We start from the raw sequence: 22,779 nt of genomic DNA, 5'->3' as shown, positions 1-22,779 counted from the left end.
CAATTTGACCCCTTTTTAAACTCACTCGTTGGCTATAAGAATCACGAGTGTGCCTTCCTGGCATGGTTGCCTGCTTGCTTCACATGTCTGCATCACACTGGCTGTGAGCATTTCCTATTAAAGGGTAGACACATATAGCACTCTGATAGCTATGCCATTACACTATCTGTTGGCGGATGACACTGAAACCATTGCCAGTACATCTACTATTCCCAGGTGACATGTGTTGTCATCAGAACAAAATTGACATTGTGTTTCCAGGTGTACAATATAAGCTGTATCAGCAGAAACATGTGACTAAAAAGATGCTAGCCTTACATTATTCTTGCACATTATCATTATCTTTGATGTTAATATGACAAGAAACATGAAAAATGCAATATTGAAAGTGAAGTTCATGGGAGAGATCTATGAACCGTTCAAAGTAAAGACAGGAGTGAGGCATGAGGATGGCCATCACCCACTCTATTTAACTCAGTTTTGGAGAAAATAATCAGGACATGGGACAAAAGAGACAGATGGGTGAAGACTGAACTGTCGCCCTCCAAGTGCCGTGCCAAACAAAGACTGCACTCTACGTGTAGTCAGATCATGTCACACACCACACCATGACTTTCGAAATATATATGCACATGTAGATAAAATGTCTGGCCTTTGCTGATGATATAGCCATCATAACAAATAACAGAAAAGAAGACAAAAAAGCTCTACAAACTCTTTATCAAATCTCAATCAAAACGGGACTACAAATCTCAAATGAAAAAAACTTGTACATTGACACAATGTAAAGAGACAGACACCCACTGGTAACAAAGTATGGGAAGATATCACATGAAGAAAGTTTCCAGTGCCTGGAAGAGATTACACAGAAAATAAGACTGAACTCAACATCCAATGAAAAAAGAATCACAAAACTACATAAGGTATTCAGACTTATATGGAACAATTATAACAAAAGAAGTTTTTCCATCAATGCCAAATTAAGACACTGTAGTACAGTAGTTACCACAGGCCTTGTACACCTCAGAACAACAGCCATGAAGGGAAAAACAAAAATCAAAGAGATGGAAAAACAGAAGGAAAGATCTACAGGCCAGTTCAGAGAGAGGGGATCTGGATAAACATATTGACAAAAGAACTGTACAAATACAAACAGAGGATTAAAAACAGCACCAGGTAAAGAAGGACAAGGTTCTAGAGACACATACAAATTATGCACAAAAACAGACTTACCAAGAATATTTTTTTATAGTTATGACTAATAAAGTGAAAACCAACTGGGTATAGGAAACCATGGAGGACCTCAAGAAACAAAACATCTCCACAGAAGACATCACAGACAGGAAAAAATACAGAGTAAAAAACTGGAAAACAGAAATTTCAGCAGATATTGAAAGAGAAGAAAATGGGGAAGAACGGTACAGAAGAGAGGAAGAGGAATCACAATGAATATATGAGAAGTTTTTGAAAGACAAATGAAATAGACAGAAAAAAAGCCTTGAAAATTGATGGTGCTCTCCTTAAGGGGGTATTAATTAACAATAATTCAATATAATAATAATAATAATAATAATAATAACAATAACAATAATAAGAAGAACTAAAAGAAAAATATAGACAAAGACTAACAGAAATACTGAAAACAGAATTGACAGCAAGAAACAAGACAAAAGCTATAAATACTTATGCCATACCAATATTGACCTACTCATTTGGAGTAGTGAAATGGAGTAACACAGACCTAGAAGCACTCAATACACTTACACGATCACAATGCCACAAATATAGAATACATCACATACATTCAGCAACAGAAAGATTCACATTAAGCAGAAAGAAAGCAGGAAGGGGATTTATCGACAGAAAAAAACTACATTATGGACAGGTAGACAATTTAAGAAAATTCTTTCTAGAATGAGCAGAAACTAGCAAAATACACAAAGCAATCACTCATATAAATACATCGGCTACACCACTGCAACTTCATAACCACTTCTACAACCCTTTAGATCACATAACATCAACAGATACGAAGAAAGTAAATTGGAAAAAGAAAACACTTCATGGCAAGCATCCGTATCATCTAACACAGCCACACATCGATCAAGACGCATCCAACACATGGCTAAGAAAAGGCAATATATACAGTGAGACAGAAGGATTCATGATTGCAATACAGGATCAAACAATAAACACCAGGTATTACAGCAAGCATATTATTAAAGATCCCAATACCACAACGGATAAATGCAGACTTTGTAAACAACAAATAGAAACAGTAGATCACATCACAAGCAGATGTACAATACTAGCAAATACAGAATACCCCAGAAGACATGACAATGTCGCAAAAATAATACATCAACAGCTTGCCTTACAACATAAACTTTTAAAACAACATGTTCCTACATACAAGTATACACCACAAAATGTACTGTAGAATGATGAATACAAATTATACTGGAACAGAACCATTATAACAGATAAAACAACGCCACATAACAAACCTGACATCATACTCACCAATAAAAAGAAGAAATTAACACAACTAATCGAAATATCCATACCCAATACAACAAATATACAAAAGAAAATAGGAGAAAAAATTGAAAAATACATCCAACTGGCTGAGGAAGTCAAAGACATGTGGCATCAGGATAAAGTTGACATTATACCAATTATACTATCAACTACAGGAGTCATACCACACAATATCCACCAGTACATCAATGCAATACAGCTACATCCAAACATATATATACAACTACAGAAATCAGTAATTATTGACACATGTTCAATTACCCGAAAGTTCCTAAATGCAATATAACACATACCATACAGTTGAAAGGAAGTGACGCTTTATCAAGGTCCACGTCACTTTCCATTTTTAACCAGACTTAACGTCTGAGGAAGTAAAGAATAACAATAATAATAATGACACTGTCTCTGTCTCAAGAAATTGATCTTCGAAGATCAGCTGAAGTTATCTCCCATGTCTTACTCTGCCTCTGTCCATGTGAATAACAGTAAAATTTAGGCTTATTTGGGAAAACAGCATCAAAGAAGTTGTTTATTACAAATGGAACAACAGTATTATAGATTGCACATGACAAAGATTTATTGTCACAAATTGATGTTATCACCACTCTTGATAAATCCTGTTAATACAGTACAATAAAAATAACAACACCCGATAAATCTCTGTACACACGCCACATTACCACAAGTGAAAACTACATGGAGTGGAAACAGGGAGATACTACGATGCAAAATTGTTTCCATCTTATGACCTTTTTGTTGTTGCTGTGGTAGTCTGAAGATTGCATTGCTGCAGCTCTCAATACTAATCTATCCTGTGCAAGCCTCATCACCTCCACCTCTACATATCTATTACAACACCCACCCGTTTAAACCTGCTAGTTGTCGTGAAGTCTTGATCTATTTCTACAGTTTTTATACCCCTTCCCTTCCAACACACACACACACACACACACACACACACACACACACACACACACACACACCCCACACACACACACACACACACACTAGCCACCAAGGAAGAGCCTACAGCTTTGATTCAACCCCCTCCCCCCCCCCCCACCCCCCCAGTCATACCCTCATACCTCCCTAACTATGCTTTGTTCGATACTCCATCTTCCACAATCGCAACGAATTCCTCCATCCTCCATGAGATATATACATCCTAAGCACCAATCCTGTAAAACTGTTGTCAACCTTTCTGCCACAACTCTTAGCCCTGCAGACGTCTTGGTACTTTCTAAAGGCCTCACCTTTAGCCCAAAACCTAAATTCAAGTGTGCTGGACTTGTAAAGGACCTTCTTTCCTTACCTAATCTCTGCAGCTGAAATTTCTTCAATGTGCGTTATGGAGGTATGAGGGTATGACTGGAAGAGGCGGGGGGGGGGGGGGGGGGGGGGGGGTTGAATCAAAGCTGTAGGCTCTTCCTTGGTGGCTAGTGTGTGTGTGTTGGAAGGGAAGGGGTATAAAAACTGTTGAAATAGATCAAGACTATGCTCCAGACTGAATGCGGAAAGGCATAATCAGTCTTAAATGATGATGATGATGCATCCCACTAATAACAGCCAACAAAAACCTCACATAGAACCTTGCTTAAAACAGTTCCAGCCTCCCTCCCACCCTGAACCTCCCATTCCAGCCAGTCATCTCTTGGTTATCTTTCAGGAATTCATCACTTCTAACCCGGCCTTACTTTCCTTTCCTAAATCCTCCCTAGTGAGACCAACATCACTCCTATCTAACACACAGCTACCCATATCCTTAAAATCAATCCGTGCCTTATCATCTTTCCTACAGATAAAAGCTTCATCACAGTGTTCATGAATCATAGTGACTATGTGGCTGAGAGTCTTCACCAACTTTCTAACACCTCTGCATACAAACCTTACAACCATGATCACATCCGTGAATTCCAACAAGACTCCAGCAGCTCTCCAAGACCTTAAGTCCATCCCATAACCTGACTCCTGGATCTATCTCCTCCCTCACACCACTCCTTCCTTTTTACCTATTCGCCAACCCAACTACACAGGTCTCTCCACTTGCCCAACTGTGGCTGGGTACAATCCTCCCACTGAAGATCACATGCAAACCATTGTCTGTAACCTCCCATCCTACAGTGAAGACAATGCTTACTTCCTTCACCGCCTTTCTGCAGTTCCTGTTTTGCTACCACATGACTCCTTGCTGGTTACTATGGATGCAACGTCATTTTACAACATCCCCCATGCCCATGGCCTCACTTTCCAAACATCCTCCTGATACCAAACCCACCACCTCTTTCCAAATCCCCTTCCCCAAACACATCCTGACTCACAATTATTTCACTTTCGAAGACCAAGTTACAGGGTGAAATGCCTAAAGCTCGCACCACAAGTATGAAGTGCTATTGATTTGCGGCTTTGACTGAATGGATTGGTAGACAGGGACTCATTACTGTTACCCAATCAACAGATTGTAAAAATCCTTTCTTGTGCAGATGTACACTTTTTAAATGAAACTGTGCTTACTGACATTAACAAACTAAAAATATGGTAAATCAGAATGTCAGTGGGGTTTGTTGCAGGATTCTAGTACAGGTTGTCAATGAGATACAGTATTTTTAAAAGTTTCCACACCAATACTAGTTTGTGCCACTCAATCTGGGTAGTTGCTAGGTATGATGTTGTTTGCTTACAGTGTGTTTGTGTGTGTGTGTGGGTAGTTGCTAGGTATGATGTTGTTTGCTTACAGTGTGTTTGTGTGTGTGGGTAGTTGCTAGGCAACCTCTTCAACCAGTTATGTGGAAGTCATAGCCTAACTCTTAGCAACATAACAGATGAAACAAGTAGTTGATCCACATGTTACCTCTTGCACAATCGCATGTGGAAATGGCATTAATCGGGCAAGTGTCCTATGCATTCTCCATTGATGTAGGTGTATCCCTTTCTATAAAGAGCTGCATGGAATTGATCAAGAGAATTGTGTTAACTTCCATACATGGGCATTAAGACAGGATACTCCAGATGTATCATGTATCTTGTTTAGCGGTGAAGGAAATTTTAACAATCGTGGCCTCGTAAAGTGCTGAAATAAGCACAATTGGTCTGTTAACAATTGTCTTTGGCTGTGGCAGGTGGAATCTCAGCATCCTTGGAGTGTAAATGTGTGGTGTGAGGCAGTGAACCATCAGCTCATAGGCCCGTTTTTCTTAGAAAGAACACTGAATGCGCACAAGTATCACAGCCTCCTAACAAATCATCTTCCACGGATGCTAGAAGAGATTCCTCTGCAGACTAGGAGCAACTTGTGGTACCAATACGATGGCTGTACAACCCACAGTGCATGATGTACAACATGGCTTCACAAACTGTTTACAAATCATTAGATTGGATGCAGAGGACCTGTATCTCGGTTGATCCATTCGCCAAATTTCATGCCTGGAGCCTTTTTTTCTATGGGGAAAGCTGAAAGACTGTCTACAAGGGCATACCAACTACATCTGATGATATGCAATGATGTATTACTACAGCCTGTCAGATTGTCCCTGCTGAAATACTGGTATGTGTGCAGCAGTCTTTCCATACCAGAATGGGAGCATATACTGGTGCTGCCAGTGGTCATTTTGAACACAGCCTGTGATGGTCAATTGTCTCATTACTGGTCACAATCCACATAACTAGTGTATGGACTTGGACTGTTCTTTGGTTTGTGCTACCGCAGCTAATGTACAAGTGTTGGTGTGGGAACTTTACAGCTAATGTACAAGTGTTGGCGTGGGACCTTTTCAAAATATGATATCTCATGAATGGCTCACACTAGACTCCTGCAACAAACACCGCTGATAGACTAATTTACCCTACTTTTAGTTAATACCGATAGGCATAGTTTCATTTAAAAAAGTTTATGTTTGCACAAAAAATGCACTTTCTAATATCACTACAACCTGTTGGTTGATTACTAGCATAAGCCCCCAACTACCAATCCATTCTGTGAAAACCACACGTCAATAGCACTTTCCATTTCTGCAATGTTTGTGGTGCAGGTTTTAAGTGATTATCCCTGTATAAACAAATCTGTAGTACTGCCATGGGTACTCGCATGGTGCCATCCTATACCAGCTTTTATATTGGCCATCAGGAGAAGTCCTTCCTATCCTGTCAACACCTAAAACCCATTGTCTGATTCAGAGTAATTGAGACATTTTCATGATCTGGACTCATGGTATAGACTGCTTCTTCCATAACCTAAAAACCTACTCCCAAATCATCTTAACCTGATTATTCTCAACTCAATGCGCCATATCACTAGACATCGATATCCATAAATACATGTCAAGTGGACCAACCACCAACAGTACCTCCCTCCACTTTGACAGCCGTCACCCATTCCATGTCAAAAAGGCTCTTCCATGCAGCCTTGTCACACGTGGACTCCCTATCCCCAGTGGAAAGCAGGAGTTGTCTAAATATGGCAATAGCACTACCAGAGCCACAGTATCCTATCCGTCTCATTCATAAATAGATCTCCCGTGCCATCTCCTCATTTCACACCTGTAACCCTGCTAACCAGACAATGGTCAGCACTCATCTAATCACCCAGGCCTTGAAAAGCTCAACCACATCCTTCACTGGGGCTTTGGCTATCTCAGATGGGGTATACTGTACTCAAGATACTACCCTATTCCTGCAAAGTAATGTTCCACTGCCCACACAATCTAGAGAACATCCTTGTCCGCCCCTAATCCTGTGAGTGACCCAGGTGCAAGACCTGTCCCACAGATCCACCCACCACCTCCTACAGCAGTCCAGTCGCAGGAATCTCCCACCATATAAAAGGCACGATCATGTGCAAAAGCAACCTGTTAAAAATCAGCTATGCTGCAATTACCATACAATTTTCCCTGTAGGGATGACAAGTAACCAACTGTTCACTCGCAGTAATGTCCAGCACCAAACTGTGGCAAACCACAGACTTGACATTGCAGTTGCCAAGAGGCTGTACACCACTTCAACAACTGCTTCACTAGACATACCATTTGGATATTCCCTTCCAGTGCAAGTTTCTCTGACCTACGCAGGTGGAAATTGTCTCTCCAGCACATCTAGTGCCATCCACCTGACCTAAACCTCTGCTAATTTGTTTCCCACTGTATCACTTCACCTTTTCCCTTCTCTCTTCTGTACCCACCAATCTTTTCCCATTCAGGCAATGTACTGTCTTCTCCAATCACTCTGCCCCCCCCCTCCCCCCCCCACCCCCCAACCCCCCCACCCCACCCCGTGCAGCTACTGCGGGTGTGTACATTTGGGTGTTTGTGTGGTTTCCAAACTAAACCATGTGCATTTTAGATATGTTAGATCCATATACTTTACCTGAAACTAATTCTCTGAGGTACTGAGACTACTGCTTCCTGGCTCTATTTTCAGCTAACACAGAAGTATTGTCTACAAACAAAAGTGTATGGGACAGGATATTTACCAGTGAATCATTCACACGGGACACCAAAAAGACTGTTGTGTGGCATGTAGACAACCCCCGAGATGGTCCACCAAGGCAGTGTGACTGCAGGAGCATACAGCAAAAACTCTACACAAAAGATGGTCCAGCACTTCTCAGAGCTTACAGTCAAAAATTATCAGGCAAGGTGTCCATATTATGCAAATTAACGTAGGATTAACAAGTGACAAATGCAGTTACCAAAGCAAATTAGATGATGAGCATGCCGTCAGTATTATAGCTCTATAGGAAATGCATTTAGGTGATAATTCAGAAGCTACATGCAAGATTACGCAATATAAAGCAATATCAATACTCCTCTCAATTGTTAGGTGCTACCACAATAAATGAAAAAAGAAACAGCTCTTGGATTATGCTGGCTTAAGCTGTCAGAAAATTAATGATGTAGAAGTAATTAGAATAAAACTCAAAGGCCTGGTTATTACATCAGTCCACAAATCACCTAACGGAAAGTGTCTGACACTAGTCTTACACACAGCAACTAGACAGCACGTATATGTTTAAGATTTTAATTCCAAAACACAACCCGGAGATACATAAATAGAGACAAAAATAGAGAACCATTGTTCGAATGGATCAACACACAAGAAATTATCTAAGTTTGATGCCAAGGAATTTAAAACGTTTTGGGCAGGCAGATGGAAACTGATACAAAACCTTACCCATCCATCTTTTCCACTGATGAGAACAAATTACCACTGAATCACTCAATAGTAGTACTGAAACATTTTTCAAGGAGTGTACATTGGCTCACAAAAGTTATCATTGGTGCTGAAATATCAGTTACAAAATACATTGATAAACCCACATGGAAATTTGAAAAAGCTAACTCGATACAATACACCCAGGAAGTGGCGTCGAGTATGCAACCAGTAGTAAATCGTGCCGTAGAAAATCGTATTACATTTAGTTTAAAGTGCATAGTCTGCCAAAACAGTATTCATAGCGGTATTTGTTTGTGCTCTTTTTCACATATATGGATCCATCTATCGTGTATGAACAACAGAAAAGTGATAAATCCGAATTGTGTATGTGGCTTTGTTAAGTGCAGTGGTCGAAAAAGTGCAGTCAAGATGTATAATGCTGGTACTGAAGAACTCATCTCTGATGTGCTGAAAGAAGAACTCGCAATAGCTAAAAAATATATGAATGACATCGAATCGTTAATTAATTCTTTGAATGTCGATTTTAATCCTTTTGTGAAAAATGTACAAAGTGAAAACTACAACACTCTCAAAGAAACCGTTACTGAAATTCAAAGTGCTCCAATATCTGCTATAGTTACGAAAAACTCGTTTGCGCCCATTGCACAAGAGAAACACCGACAAATGAAATTATTGAGAGAAGACGAGACAAAACCAAAAGTTTATATCTTTGCAGACAGCCATGGACGAGATTTAGCCACTATTCTTACGAATATGCAATCTAAATTTTCCGTTACTGCCACAGTAAAACCCGGGGCTCCTTTCCAGCAAATAATTAAAGATTTAAGCCCTCAACCAAACGATGTTTGTGTAATTATTGCTGGAGCTAACGATGTTTATAAAAATGAGTCGAAAAATGCAATCACAGCATTGCGAAATGCACTGGAAAGAATCTCGCCAAGAAAAACAATCATCGTTAGCATCCCATATAGACATGACCTAATAAACAGTTCATGTGTAAATAATGAAATCAAATTCACAAACAGAATGTTTCAAAAGGTATGCAAAGCATTCAAGGACGTGAAGTTTTTGGACAGTAATTCCGAAGAGAGAAACCATTTTACTCGGCATGGAATGGACAGGAACTGGCTAGGAAAACGTGTACTCGCTAAAGCATTATTAGCAGAAACATTCAAACTATTTGAAAACACCACTCCTCCAATCATTCTAAAAGCACCTGTGCCCATTGAAACTGTACCATTGGAAGAAATACATACAGTGTCGTCAAAATACTCCTTCAAACCTAATGGAACAGCTGAAGGGAAGACTTCATATGCAGCAGCACCTGTATGTGAATCAACACAAACAGGTCTTTTATACAAAAGCAAGACAGCACCAGCAGTTACAACTCAAGTGGGAAACGTTAGTCCACCGCCAACTTGTGAAGCAGCAGCATTTAAGGAGGAAGAACAGTCATCAATAGCAGAAACAGCAACACCAACCCCCACAGGATCAAGTGTACAAGCCGACAGTGTAGAAACCTCACCAACAGGAGATCCACCCTCTATGGCAAAAAGGAGCACAGTAGTGACTGCAGCTGCTCCACATAGGATGTGCCTGAGATCAAGAAAGTCCTCAGCTGCAAATGGGGATTTTTTATGGTACTGGGGCAGAAGGGGGAAGGTTCCAATCAGAATGTAAGTAATGTAGTTAATAACAACAAATGTGGGTGTTACCAGCACAACAGCTCCCTCTTCCCTGCAGAAAACTGTTCCTGTAATACTGGTATATCAAAAGTAATAAAACTCAGTCCTAGCAATGGTAACACCACAACTAATCATGTAATTAAAAATGAGCTCAAAATTTTTCACCAAAATATTCAAAGCCTGCTCTGTAAGTTAGACCAATTTATTGTAAATATTGATGAACCAACAGGCGCAAATTGTGCTCATATTCTCTGTCTGACAGAACACCATATCACTTTTGGCATTGAAATGCTCAATATACCAAATTATGGTTTAGCTACCTCATTTTGTAGAAAGCATATGTGCAAAGGTGGGGCAGTTATTTATGTGAAAAACAGCCTGTCCTTTGATACAATAGATGTAGAGAAATATTGTGTAGAGAAAGACTTTGAGGCATGTGTCACAGAAATAGTAGAAGGTAACAAGAAACTGGTAATCGTAGCAGTATACAGGGCTCCATCTGGTAATTTTAAAGTATTCATGAAACAATTAGATTCTGTGCTATTGTATCTCACAAGAAAAAATAGGGACATTATAGTGACTGGAGATTTTAATATAGATTTCCTAGGAAGCTCATCTTCTAAGACAGAGTTTGCAAACTTAATGCATACCTACAACCTTGTCTCCACTGTCAGTTTTCCCACAAGAACTACTGCCACTTCCAGCACTCTAATAGACAATATCTTTGTAGATATGAGTAAAACTAATCACATCAAAGTTGAAAAAGTCATAAATGGACTCTCTGATCATGATGGGCAAATACTCACAATTGACAACTTTAATACAAATCAGAACAAAGCTAGTACACAGTGGAAAACCATTAGAAACATGAATGAGGAAAATATCCAAAAATTCAAATTATGCATTCGGGAGACTGACTGGAGGTATGTTTATCTTGCAAATGATGTTAATACAAAATATAATTTATTTACTGATGAATTATCAGATATATTTGAAAATGTCTTTCCAAAAAAGGTCTGTAGACTACAGAACAGGCAATCAAGCAAAAAACCATGGCTCACCAAGGGCATAAAAATATCATGCCAGAGAAAAAGGGAACTGTATATAATATCTAGACAATCCAATAATCCCCTGCAGATGAAATATTATAGGACATACTGCAAAATCTTAACTAAAGTCATTAAAAAATCTAAAAGTATGTGCATGCAATCTAAAATTAACTGTTCAAACAATAAAATCAGAACAATTTGGAATGTAATAAAGAGGGAAACAGGTACTTCACCATCTGACAATGAAAAATCTGCTGTCCTAAAAATTAACGATTTGGAAATAACTGATAGTAAACAGATAGCAGACACATTTAACAACCACTTTCTAAGTGTCACCTCTCAAATAGGTTCAGTGGTGACCTAAGAGAAGCTTTAGATATTATGAAACTTAACCTCCCACAATGTTTTAATGATATAAATGTAACACCCATAACTGTTAATGAAATAAAAAAAATAATTCACTCATTGAAAAGTAAAGGATCTTCAGGTATAGATAACATCTCTAATAAACTGTTGAAAGCCTGCAGTAATGATGTAAGTGTAGTACTTGCTCACATTTGCAACATGTCTCTTTATGAGGGAGTTGTTCCAGAGAGAATGAAATATGCCACTGTGAGACCTCTTTTCAAGTCTGGCGATGCTACAGATGTAAAAAATTATCGTCCTGTCTCTCTCTTAACAACATTCTCAAAGGTTCTTGAAAAGGCAGTGTATAACAGGATTGTGGCACATCTTGATAAACTTAATATTATTAACCACAGACAGTTTGGTTTTCAAAAAGGAGTTTCCACAGAGTGTGCCATATATTCACTCACAAATGATGTCTTGGAGTCTATTAATAGTAAGAAGTCACCAGTTAGTGTCTTCTGTGATATTTCCAAGGCCTTTGATTGTGTAAACCACAAGATACTCTTGGAGAAGGTCTATCATTACGGAATCAAAGGGCCTATAGGTAACTGGCTAAAATCATATCTTCAAGACAGGAAACAAAAGGTGGTTCTACATGGCTGCAACAAAGGATCTCCTAATCTAGTGGATTCTGAATGGGGCAAAATTCAGCATGGAGTTCCCCAGGGATCTGTCCTTGGACCCTTGCTGTTTTTAATATATGTTAATGATTTACCCCTGTCCATTAGTAAAAATTGTGAATTCACAATGTTTGCTGATGATACAAGCATTGTCGTTGATGGTCAGTCTACTGCTGATATGGAGACTGATGTTAATGATATACTCAGAGAAGTTACAGCTTGGTTTTCAATTAATTCTCTTTCAGTTAATATTAAAAAAACTATTTTTATACAGTTCCACACAAAAATAAAACTCTAGAAAGTATAGTAATTGCTCATGACAACCAGGAACTAGAACAGGTGCAATCCACTAAATTCCTGGGGGTTCACATTGACAGTAGGCTCAACTGGGAACAGCATGTGTCCCTTACTCTAAAAAGGCTTTCATCAGCAACTTTTGCTCTAAGAATAATTACTCATTTTGGGGACATCAACATTTTAAAATCGTCTTACTTTGGGTACTTTCACTCATTAATGAGTTACGGAATAATATTCTGGGGTAATTCACCAGCCTCAAAAAAAATCTTAAATGCTCAGAAGAGAGCAGTCAGAATCATGTGTGGGGTTCCTCCACGAACCTCATGTAGAAAACTTTTTATACAGTTAGGTATTCTGACCACAACATGTCAGTACATATACTCTCTGATGAATGTAGTTAATAAAGACTATGCTCAGTATGAAACAAATTGTTCATACTATAACTACAATACTAGAGGTAAAGATGATCTACATGTTGAACTAAAAAATTTAACACTTGTACAGAAGGGAGTAAAGTATGCGGCTATAAAGACTTTTAATGCATTGCCTAATTATATTAAATGTACAATAGAAAATGAAACGCTGTTCAAAGGTATGTTAAAAAAATACCTGCTCGACCATCCACTGTACTCGTTAGATGAATTCTTTTCCAGAAGTAATGCCCTCCCTTAATAATAGATGTATTTAGTTATTAGATGGATGATACAATATTATGTTAATGTTATAGTGTTAATGTTATAGTTATAATGTTATGTTGAGAATTGCTATACTAGTTTAATGACAGCTTGTAATATCTATATCATTGAATTATATTACTATTCTGTAGCATTAATTGTATTTGTACAATTGTATTGACATGTTCTACATTCAGGCGAATCACTCGCATGTACGGATCTATGGAATACGCATATCAAATAAAAAATAAAAACAACCCGCACTGGACACCTCAAAAGGCAGAACATTGGGAATTATTGTAGATGTAGCTAAATGGAATATCTGAAGGGAGGTAACAAAATAATGTGTACTAGGATGGGACAAACCTGCCCAAGTCCTCTACAAAGGATACCAAGGGTCTAAATAATGTTTTGATAACATTTTGTATTTAAAAATATTTGTGTGTATAAATTGTTCATGTTGATGTAAATTTGACAATTTAAGAAATGGTCATGCTTAGGAACAATGTAAGAAATAGGTGTTATGTAAAAGCCAGTGTGCTTTTGTTTGAAACGAAAATAGCTGTGGGGAGTGGAAAAGGTGCGAAAGGCGAATTGGCGTGCTACCTTGAGCAAGTGTGGGAAGTAAGTCACACAGTCTGTAGGCGGCAGTGATTGAGGTAACTCCTTTGTGGAGCCGAAGCTTTGCCTGCAAATTTCCATAAAAATGCCTTGGTTGAAGACTGCAAACAGCTTACAGCATAGCTGCGAGTTGTTGAGCTACTGTATGTAAAACTGAATGAAGCCAAGAAGAGAAATTGAGCCCATACAGCAAGAAACTTGCAGGCCATAGTGTGGGTAGTGTAGCCGTCATAACTGTTCGCCAAACCCAAGCATATAGCCACCAGATAAGATTTTTTTCTATTTTTACCTTTGTACAGCATGAACCATTAATTTAAACTGTGATTTAATAATCATTCTTGAAATTTACGGAAACTGGCTCACCCTGTCATTTCATCCTAATCATACATCTGTATAGGGTTCCTTCCTGGTGTTTGATTGATCCGAGTGTCCTGTTTTACAGACTTATGAAGTGCCAAGTTAATATAAAGAGGAACCATTTAAATTGCTTTAGTGTAAATAATAAAAAAGTTTTCTTAACTATTGCAAAGTGTTATAGTTTGCTTACATAAAATTCAATCAGAGTGAAGTGCCAAGTTAATATAAAGAGGCACCATTTAAATTGCTTTAGTGTAAATAATAAAAATGTTTTCTTAACTATTGCAAAGTGTTATAGTTTGCTTACATAAAATTCAATCAGAGTGAAGCCAAGTTACTAGAACCTGTTAGATGGCTATACAGAATTAGTTCAAAGAATAATAGCTTTTGAAAGTAAATTCCACCAAGAAAGAGGTTTTCTTTAAGTGAAATGTTCAGTTAAAAAGTGTGTGCTTTAGTGTCTAAGTATTTAAGTTTCTTGATTATGGAAAGTGCTTATCTAAAGGTTGTTCCCCCCATCCCCGGCTAATTTTTTTTACCTTCCTTGAAGTTATGTACTGGGCTTTTTCTTTTTTTAAATCATAATGTATAAAGATGTAGCCCAAAATTGTTTAAGTGGGGTAATTTATTCGAAGAGCCAAACTAAACAGTAGCAAGAAAGTAGGCAAAATTCACATTTCTGCTTCTCCAATACTTCACTATTTCATTGCCAGGATAGGTTGGTGACCATTAAGTACATGTTTTAAACCACTAAATGAACTTGGAAATGAGTTGTCCTAGCTTCAGTATATTATTATTCATACTGTGTTTCTATCTAGCCACTGGGTAAGATCTTAGGACAAGAAGTGAATAGTCCAATTTACTTATCCATTAGACGCAACACACGGTAAATCCTGTAAGAAGGATAACTCTATTGATTATCTTTTCCTATAAACAGGACTATCCGTCCACAGTGTATTTTATTTGGAAACTAAACTAAATTTTAGTAAGAGGGTTATACGTGGCAACATAGAGACAGGGTTTCTGTTATTTACATAAAAGCTTACTAATATCATAATGGTAATGTTACAAGGTCCTATTAATGTGTGGTCATCACATTTGTTAAATGTCTCACCACATTCCTATTGAAACTATTTACTCTTCTTGTAAATAACACCTATGACAAATTTATACAAATGTCCACTAAGACTTTGCTCGTCAACTTTCATTTAGGTAACAGCGATCTTTTAGATGTATTTAAATCAGTACTGTTAAGAAATACTGACTAGCTTTATTTTCAAGAATCTCAAGTTTAAGTTATACATACTGTTATCCTCCAATAAGAATCATTGGCCGATTCTTCATCTTTGACAGGTTCAGCATGCCTGCAATGCAAAACATTACCTTTTGTATTAACACATGAAATCCAATTTTTAAATTTAATAAATGCTTATACAAACATAAAGTTTCTTCAAAAAATGTATTTCTGACAACTTCCTGTCACAGATAATTTTCGCTGAATGTTTCAACCCAGTTATATTGCTGATGAGAAGCAAATGTTGATCTTTTCCCTCTCTTCCTTCACCATCTCCTGTTTTGTTCACCTTGACATATTTCTACCAAACAGACTACCCCAATGGATCCACTGCTTATATTTAACACACAGTAAATTCAGTGCAAATATTTCCTTAACACAGGATGTGCATTGACGAGCTTGAATTAATCAGAAAAATATAAACAGATACTAACCATTCCACAGCTCTTACAAAATACTTGCATTAAGTAATCATCAAAGCTACTTTTTGTACAGCAAGAGGACTAACAGTCAAAATGGTGCTACATGCTACAGGCAGTGCAATACAATTTATTTTACTCATTGCTACAGCAGTAAATGTACTTATAAAAATATTCAGACTTAGACTATAATCAAATACAGAGAGAGAAAATATTCTAACTAAAGAGATATAGCAGCCATAGGCAGAAACAAATAAAAAAACTGATACTAATCTTAGCTTTGAGGACCAAAAGTTTCTTCATCTGGAAAATGTAAAAAGAGAAATGAGACTGTTCAAGAAATAAGGATGATAATTTAGGATCTTGAGTCATGGAAGATGGATGGTTAAATGAATGAAAAAACTAGACTGGACATGATGAAATTCAGATGCGAAAGAGCAGCAGATGATGTAATTTTAAATGCTGAGAAATAAGATCTCTTCAAGAGGAGCCACCAAAAGGTCAAATAAGTGAAGAACAAGCTGAAAATACCGGTAAATGGGCTAAAATGGCGGCAAATAGATAAACGAAACAGAAAGATAGTGCTGAAGAACAGGCAACCAAACAACAACAACAACAACAACAATAACAATAACAGCACATTGTAGCAATATATAATAGCAGTCCCACAACATCTGGAGGACGATTTTCCACTAACAGAACAATAAATTCATGAAGCCATCAAATCATTCCAAAACTTCAAAGCAACAAATGAAGACTCCACTACAGCAAAATTATTGAAATAGTCAGAACACACAAATGATCTACAACTGCTGTTTGAGAACATTTGGAAAGCTGAAGAGATTATTGAAAGCATTAATCCACAGCTATGAAAAAAAGGGGACACACAAAATGTCAACAATTGCAGAGATGCCTGACTTCTGCCAGTGGTATACAAAATATTATCAAAAATTCTCTGGACAGAGTTGTAGAAACTTTAGACAAATAACTGGGAGAATCTCAAGGAGCTCTAGAAAGGGAAGACCCTGCACAGAACAGATGTTTATTAGAAAATTGATAATTCTCCACAGACTGTTAATCACCAAACCAATAATAGTATCACGTATTGGTTTCAAGAAAACATTTGATTTGGTAGGCAGAGAAATTATGGGTAAAATCATCAAAGAATTTTGTGTTAAAGCAAACATAATCCTCAAAACACTAGCAAATAGGGTGACTGAAGCTAAATTTATGGGAGAAGTATCTCAACCATTTGAAATAAAAACTGGTGTTAGACAAGGGGACAGTTTATCACCTTTACTGTAACACTACATTCTAGAAAAAATAGAAAGTTATTGGAATTTGGAGAAAAAAATCACAAAATTGAACCAATAGTTTTAGGACGAAAAACAAATGGAATTAAGGTAAACTGCCTGGCTTCTGCAGATGATTCTGATATACTTTCAAAAAATCTGACAGACAGTTATTAAAACAAATCTTTTGGAAGAAATAGCAAAGAGAGCTGGTCCCAAAATTTCAGCCAAAAAAAGAACATTGATGACAATTTCAAACAATGCATCAACATTCTTAGAAAAACAAAAATGTAAAATAGCATTAGTAAGTAAATTTAAATATATTGGACAAACTGTACAACAAAATGGACTAGAAGAATTAACAGTAGATGCAAGAGTCAGCAAACTGGAGAGAGCAAATCGTTTGACAAAGGATATTTACAACAAGAAATGTACAACTAAAAAAAAACAAATTTAAACACTATCCCACAGTGGTATGACCAGGATGTTTACATGGATGAGGATGCCTAATGATGAACTATAAGCTGGACAGAACAGAGGTTCCACAAAGGAGCATTATTAGAAAATAATGGTTGCAATACAAGCTACAGATGGCTGGAAAATGAGAAGTAATGAGGAGATATACAAAAATTTTGAGAAAATATCAGAAGTAATGGCTAAAAGAAGATTAATCTTTTTTTAGAGACCTCTACTGAATGAGTAGTTCTGGAAGAAGGAATCAATGATAGCATGGATTACAGAAATAAGAAAGAAACAACATCAAACAATCAGAAATAATAGAAAGAAACCTTTTTACAGATAACATACTGAATGTAAAAGGATCATCACCTCTCCAAGATCAAAGTTAATTTCATCCCTCTCAATAAGACTGTGAAAACCGGAAATAAATTTCATAAATATGATACTGCGAAGCTCAAAATCAATCAAAACGTAATGGAACAATGCCACCAGTAACTGACAGTTGAATCCCATAAATGGGCAGACATTGCCTCCATGATCCAACAAGCAGCTAATACTACAATCCTGACAGCTAAAAAGAGGAATCATACATGGTGGAATGAGGTTTGTGGTGAGGTGGTGGCCCAAACAGCAAGTGCATGGAAATAGTGGAACTCTACCAGGAGACCTGATGATTTTGATGTATTCCATGAAGTTCAAAAATATGCAGCCAGAACTCTACTGCATGAGAAACAGCAGTTAGAACAGATCGATCAGCGTTTCCAGATAAACAATGTCAGAGACTTCTATCAGACGTTCAAATCGAATTTGAAAGGATACCAAGCCCCTAGTTTTTGTTTTAGAGACGAAAATGGAAAGCTCAGTGTTGTGTACATAGTTCCGCGTATTCAGCGCGTACACAAATTTCCCACTAGAGTGCGCCCCGCTAAGCACAACAGCGCAGGCGCAGCACTCGTCCATCTCCCCACTACGAGATGGCGCTGCCATAGAGACGGACCAAATTCTGCTTCCGCCGATCCGCGTATTAATATGTAACGCAGCCAATGAGATTGCTGCTAACATAGAACACTTTCTCCTCGCGCATCACACTCACGCAGTGATACATGAACGTGCGAGGTATTATAACGGGTGTAAAGACCTTCGATCAGTCAGTCTGCATTTGTCTGCACCAGTCTGCATTAGTCTGTACCAGTCTGCATTAGTCTGTACCAGTCTGTACGAGTTCTACAATTGTCTGTGCCAGTCCATAGTCAAGATCCAGTCTGCGCCTAATAAGATTACCATATTCCTGTACATAGCCATGAAGATAAATGTATAGACACTTTTGTCAAGTATCCGAGATATATGTAAGAATAAGATTAACATACCAGTACCAAAGGAACTTCAGATTGTCAATTGTAAATAGCATCCAGAACCAAGTTAAATAATTTTTATATTTGTTATTATTTTAATAAATGTGTGTGAAAATTAATCAAGTTCTATTTAAAGTTGGTCACCATCAATCTGCTACTCTAAGTGTGCAAGTGGCATTTCTATCGTCTGACCTAATGGCAGAAGATAAACATGCCATGATAAGACCACGAGACATATTGCTGACACTCGCTTACTTCGTTAGAGCAACAAGTCAAATAATCTGATGGTGTGTGTACTGAAGGTCTTACAGTACGCACACCACACTCGGCCTGACCAACAAAGAGAACTGCAAGATAATGTCTCGTTACTTTGAAAACCTACTTAATTGTGATGAACCGAAAGAAAGATTCCCTGTATGTGCCCCAATCCACAAACTACCCCTCATCTCCATCTAGTAAAGAGGAGACCAAAGAGATCATCAACAACTTTAAGAATAATAAGGCAGCTGGAGAGGATTCAATAGTGGTGGAACTACTGAAGCTGGCAAATAATGAAACTCTAGATATACTAGTCCAACTTTTTGAGGAGATCTGGAGAGCTGGGATGATACCAACTGAATGGCAGTCAGCTTTAATCCATCGTATACACAAAAAAGGTGATAAATAGAATGTCAATAACTATAAGGGTACCTCATTAGTATCTGTTCCATATAAGATTCTCTCCAAAGTGATACAGAATAGAATAGAAGATCATTGTAACCAACTGATTGGGGACTATCAAGCTGGTTTCCGAAAGGGCGATTCTTGCGCAGAACAGATCTTTAACTTGAAGAACATGATCAGGTACAAAAAAAATTGGAAAAATAACTATGTGGTCATATTTGTTGATTTTCAGAAAGTATATGACTCCATCGACTGACAGGCAGTAATGAATATTTTGGAAAAGTTTGGGGTGGATAATACATCAAGAAAGCTGATCAAACAAACTCTTACTAACACAGTGTCAAAAATTAAATTTATGGGTGAGGTATCTGAACCTTTTCAATTGTGTCTTGGAAAAGGTCATTCAAGAGTGGAGAAAGTTATTAGCCCAAGGAGAAACAAATGAAGAGTGGTTCAGACTTGGTCCTAAGAACAAAGGGGTGTGCATTGGCTGCTTAGATTTTGCGGCTGACCTAGCCATTTTTGCTAACAACATAGAGTCAGCAGTCAACAAGATAAATAGGCTGTCAGAAATTGCTGAAAAAAGTTAGACTCCAGATCTCTATTCAAAAGACAAAACATATGACGAACATCTGTGATGGACCTGAATGGATGATAACCAACCTGGGAAAAAATTGGATGAGTTAAGAATTTCAGGTATCTCGGTGAAGTCATCCACCTGGAGAATGGATTAAAAGAAGAAGCAATTGTCGGGATGAGGAAGTTAGACCAAGCATACCAACTGACAAAGAATACTTATAACAAAAAGTCTATGAGTATATGGGCCAAGTTCCAACATTATAATACAGTTGTAAAACCTGAGGGCTTATAAGCATCCAAATCTTTGACCACGAATAGACAAGGTAAGCTGAGCGGCTGGAAAAGTGTGAGTGTAGGATATTAAGGAAAATCCTAAGGTAATAGATGGGTCGATGGACAATGGCGAATGAGAGCAAATGAGGACTCGTGCAGCAAGACAGAACCTATCACAGCATCCATTACGAAGAAATGATTGTTATTTTATGGTATCTCATGAAAATGGACGGTGATCGACTAACAAAAAGAATATGGAGTTTCATCCCATCTAAGAAAACGAGGCCGAGATGGTTCAAAGAATGTGAAAAAGATCTTAAGCAGATTGGTATCTCAGAGAGAAATTCCTGAAAGGAACAAATTTAGAAGATTGGTGACCAACTACCAAGGTTTTAACATGGCATCAACATCCGAAAGACAGTGAGGACCATTATCTGAAGAGCATAAAAAGGCACTTCTTGCAGGGGCTCAGAAGATACTGGCAGGAAGTCAAAGCTGGAGCAAGAACAAGACCTGGACACTAGAGTGAAGTCGGTTGTTACCACGCAGTCCGTAGAGACTCACCTCAATAAAAAAAATAAGTAAATAAAAATAAAAGGCTTTCAATGCAGAAGAAATAGGGGATTGAGAACAACACGAATAGAATAAAGGGGGAAAAACATGAGGAGGAGATGGACGAGTACTGGAAAAACAGGAGACGACAAGGGAAGAAGAAGAAGTGAAGTTATTACATGATGAGAGATGGTGATTGGATTTGATTTGATTCAGTTTTCATTACATACACCGAAAAAATGAGATGATTCTCGAGGGTGTGGAACATGTCAGAATGTATAACACAAAACATTTTAATATAATGAATACTACCCTGATCATTTGTCATGAGATTGTCAAAATAGGTGAATACAATACAATAAACTGGAAAAGCTAATATTTACAGAATTAATACGCTGTCAGAATGAAACATTGTTATGCACTATTAATAAATTTATCATACACAAAATACTTAATATTGACTGTTGCAACCAAGTGCTGTCAAAACTTATATCTAACATATTTTTACTTAAGCTGGCCTAACAGTCTCTGTTAGGATATTCATCTATAGAGTAGAAGGCATTGCCTATCAAAAAGTCATTCAAACTCTGTTTAAACTGTGCTTTATCTGAAACCAAGTTTTTAATGGTTGCTGGTAATTTATTGAAAATGTGTGTTCCTGAATATTGGACCCCCTTTTGGACCAACATAAGTGATTTTAGGTCTTTATGTAGATTTTTCTTATTCCTAGTATTGATAATATGTATTGAGCTACTTGTTGGAAATATAGATATATAACTTGCAACAAATTTCATTAAGGAGTAAGTATACTGAGAAGCAATGGTTGGAATTCAAAGTTCCTCGAATAGGTTCTACACGATGTTCTTCAAAGACTGGTCCCAGATACTCCATTGCACCATTCACCGAACCTGATAACCCCGAGCCGTCAGTAACAAAAATTAAGTCTTGCTTAAGAGATTTACAACACTACATGCTCTTGTTACCAAAGTCTCATTTACTTTTAGAGCTATCTGTTCCACTTCCTTTTTGGCCCCACTTCTCTCTGTCTTCACTATATCTGAAACAGTTCTTATTTTGTTGCCCGATACAATTATCATTTTCTCTTAATAAAGCTACTTCGATTTCTGGATTACTTGATTCAATATTTTGCAGTATTCTTTGTAATGCATTACAATTCTAATATCAGAAACGTTCCTAGATAGTAGATACAGTCTCCTTTTTGCCCCACATGATATCTTTATTCCTTGTATAATCCATGGTTTATCTTTTGACTTCTGTGTGATCTGAGTTACCTTTAGGGGAAAACAATTTTCAAAAGAGGAGGTAACTTTATTAGTAAATGCTTTGCATTTTCCTTTTGAGTCAGGTAAACATCTCTCCAGTTCATGTCTTTGAGCAATTTCCTGAATTCCTCAATTTCTGGCTTATTTATTATCCTCCTGTACTCAGATTTAATATTTTTTTATCCTGACAAGTTTC

At 37.6% G+C, this 22,779-nt stretch overlaps 1 protein-coding gene across 4 annotated transcripts in view; it reads right to left on the bottom strand.

The window, feature by feature from the left end:
* The window catches only part of LOC126440339 (molybdenum cofactor biosynthesis protein 1-like), a 356,199-nt gene that overhangs the window by 156,676 nt on the left and 176,744 nt on the right, over window positions 1-22,779 (bottom strand). For 3 of the 4 annotated variants that reach the window (XM_050090627.1, XM_050090626.1, XM_050090629.1), the window contains one exon: window positions 15,724-15,781. The exons of the other annotated variant lie outside the window; for it this stretch is intronic. In XM_050090627.1, coding sequence (XP_049946584.1) covers window positions 15,726-15,781 — 56 coding nt within the window. In that variant the 3' untranslated portion in view covers window positions 15,724-15,725. The remainder of the gene's footprint in view (window positions 1-15,723; window positions 15,782-22,779) is intronic. 4 annotated transcript variants of the gene reach the window in all.

The sequence above is a fragment of the Schistocerca serialis genome, unplaced genomic scaffold (genome assembly GCF_023864345.2).
Source record: "Schistocerca serialis cubense isolate TAMUIC-IGC-003099 unplaced genomic scaffold, iqSchSeri2.2 HiC_scaffold_1362, whole genome shotgun sequence".
NCBI classification, from domain to species: domain Eukaryota; kingdom Metazoa; phylum Arthropoda; class Insecta; order Orthoptera; family Acrididae; genus Schistocerca; species Schistocerca serialis.
The sequence above is the reverse complement of the archived record's forward strand: the minus strand, read 5'-3'. Positions and strand labels throughout refer to the sequence as shown.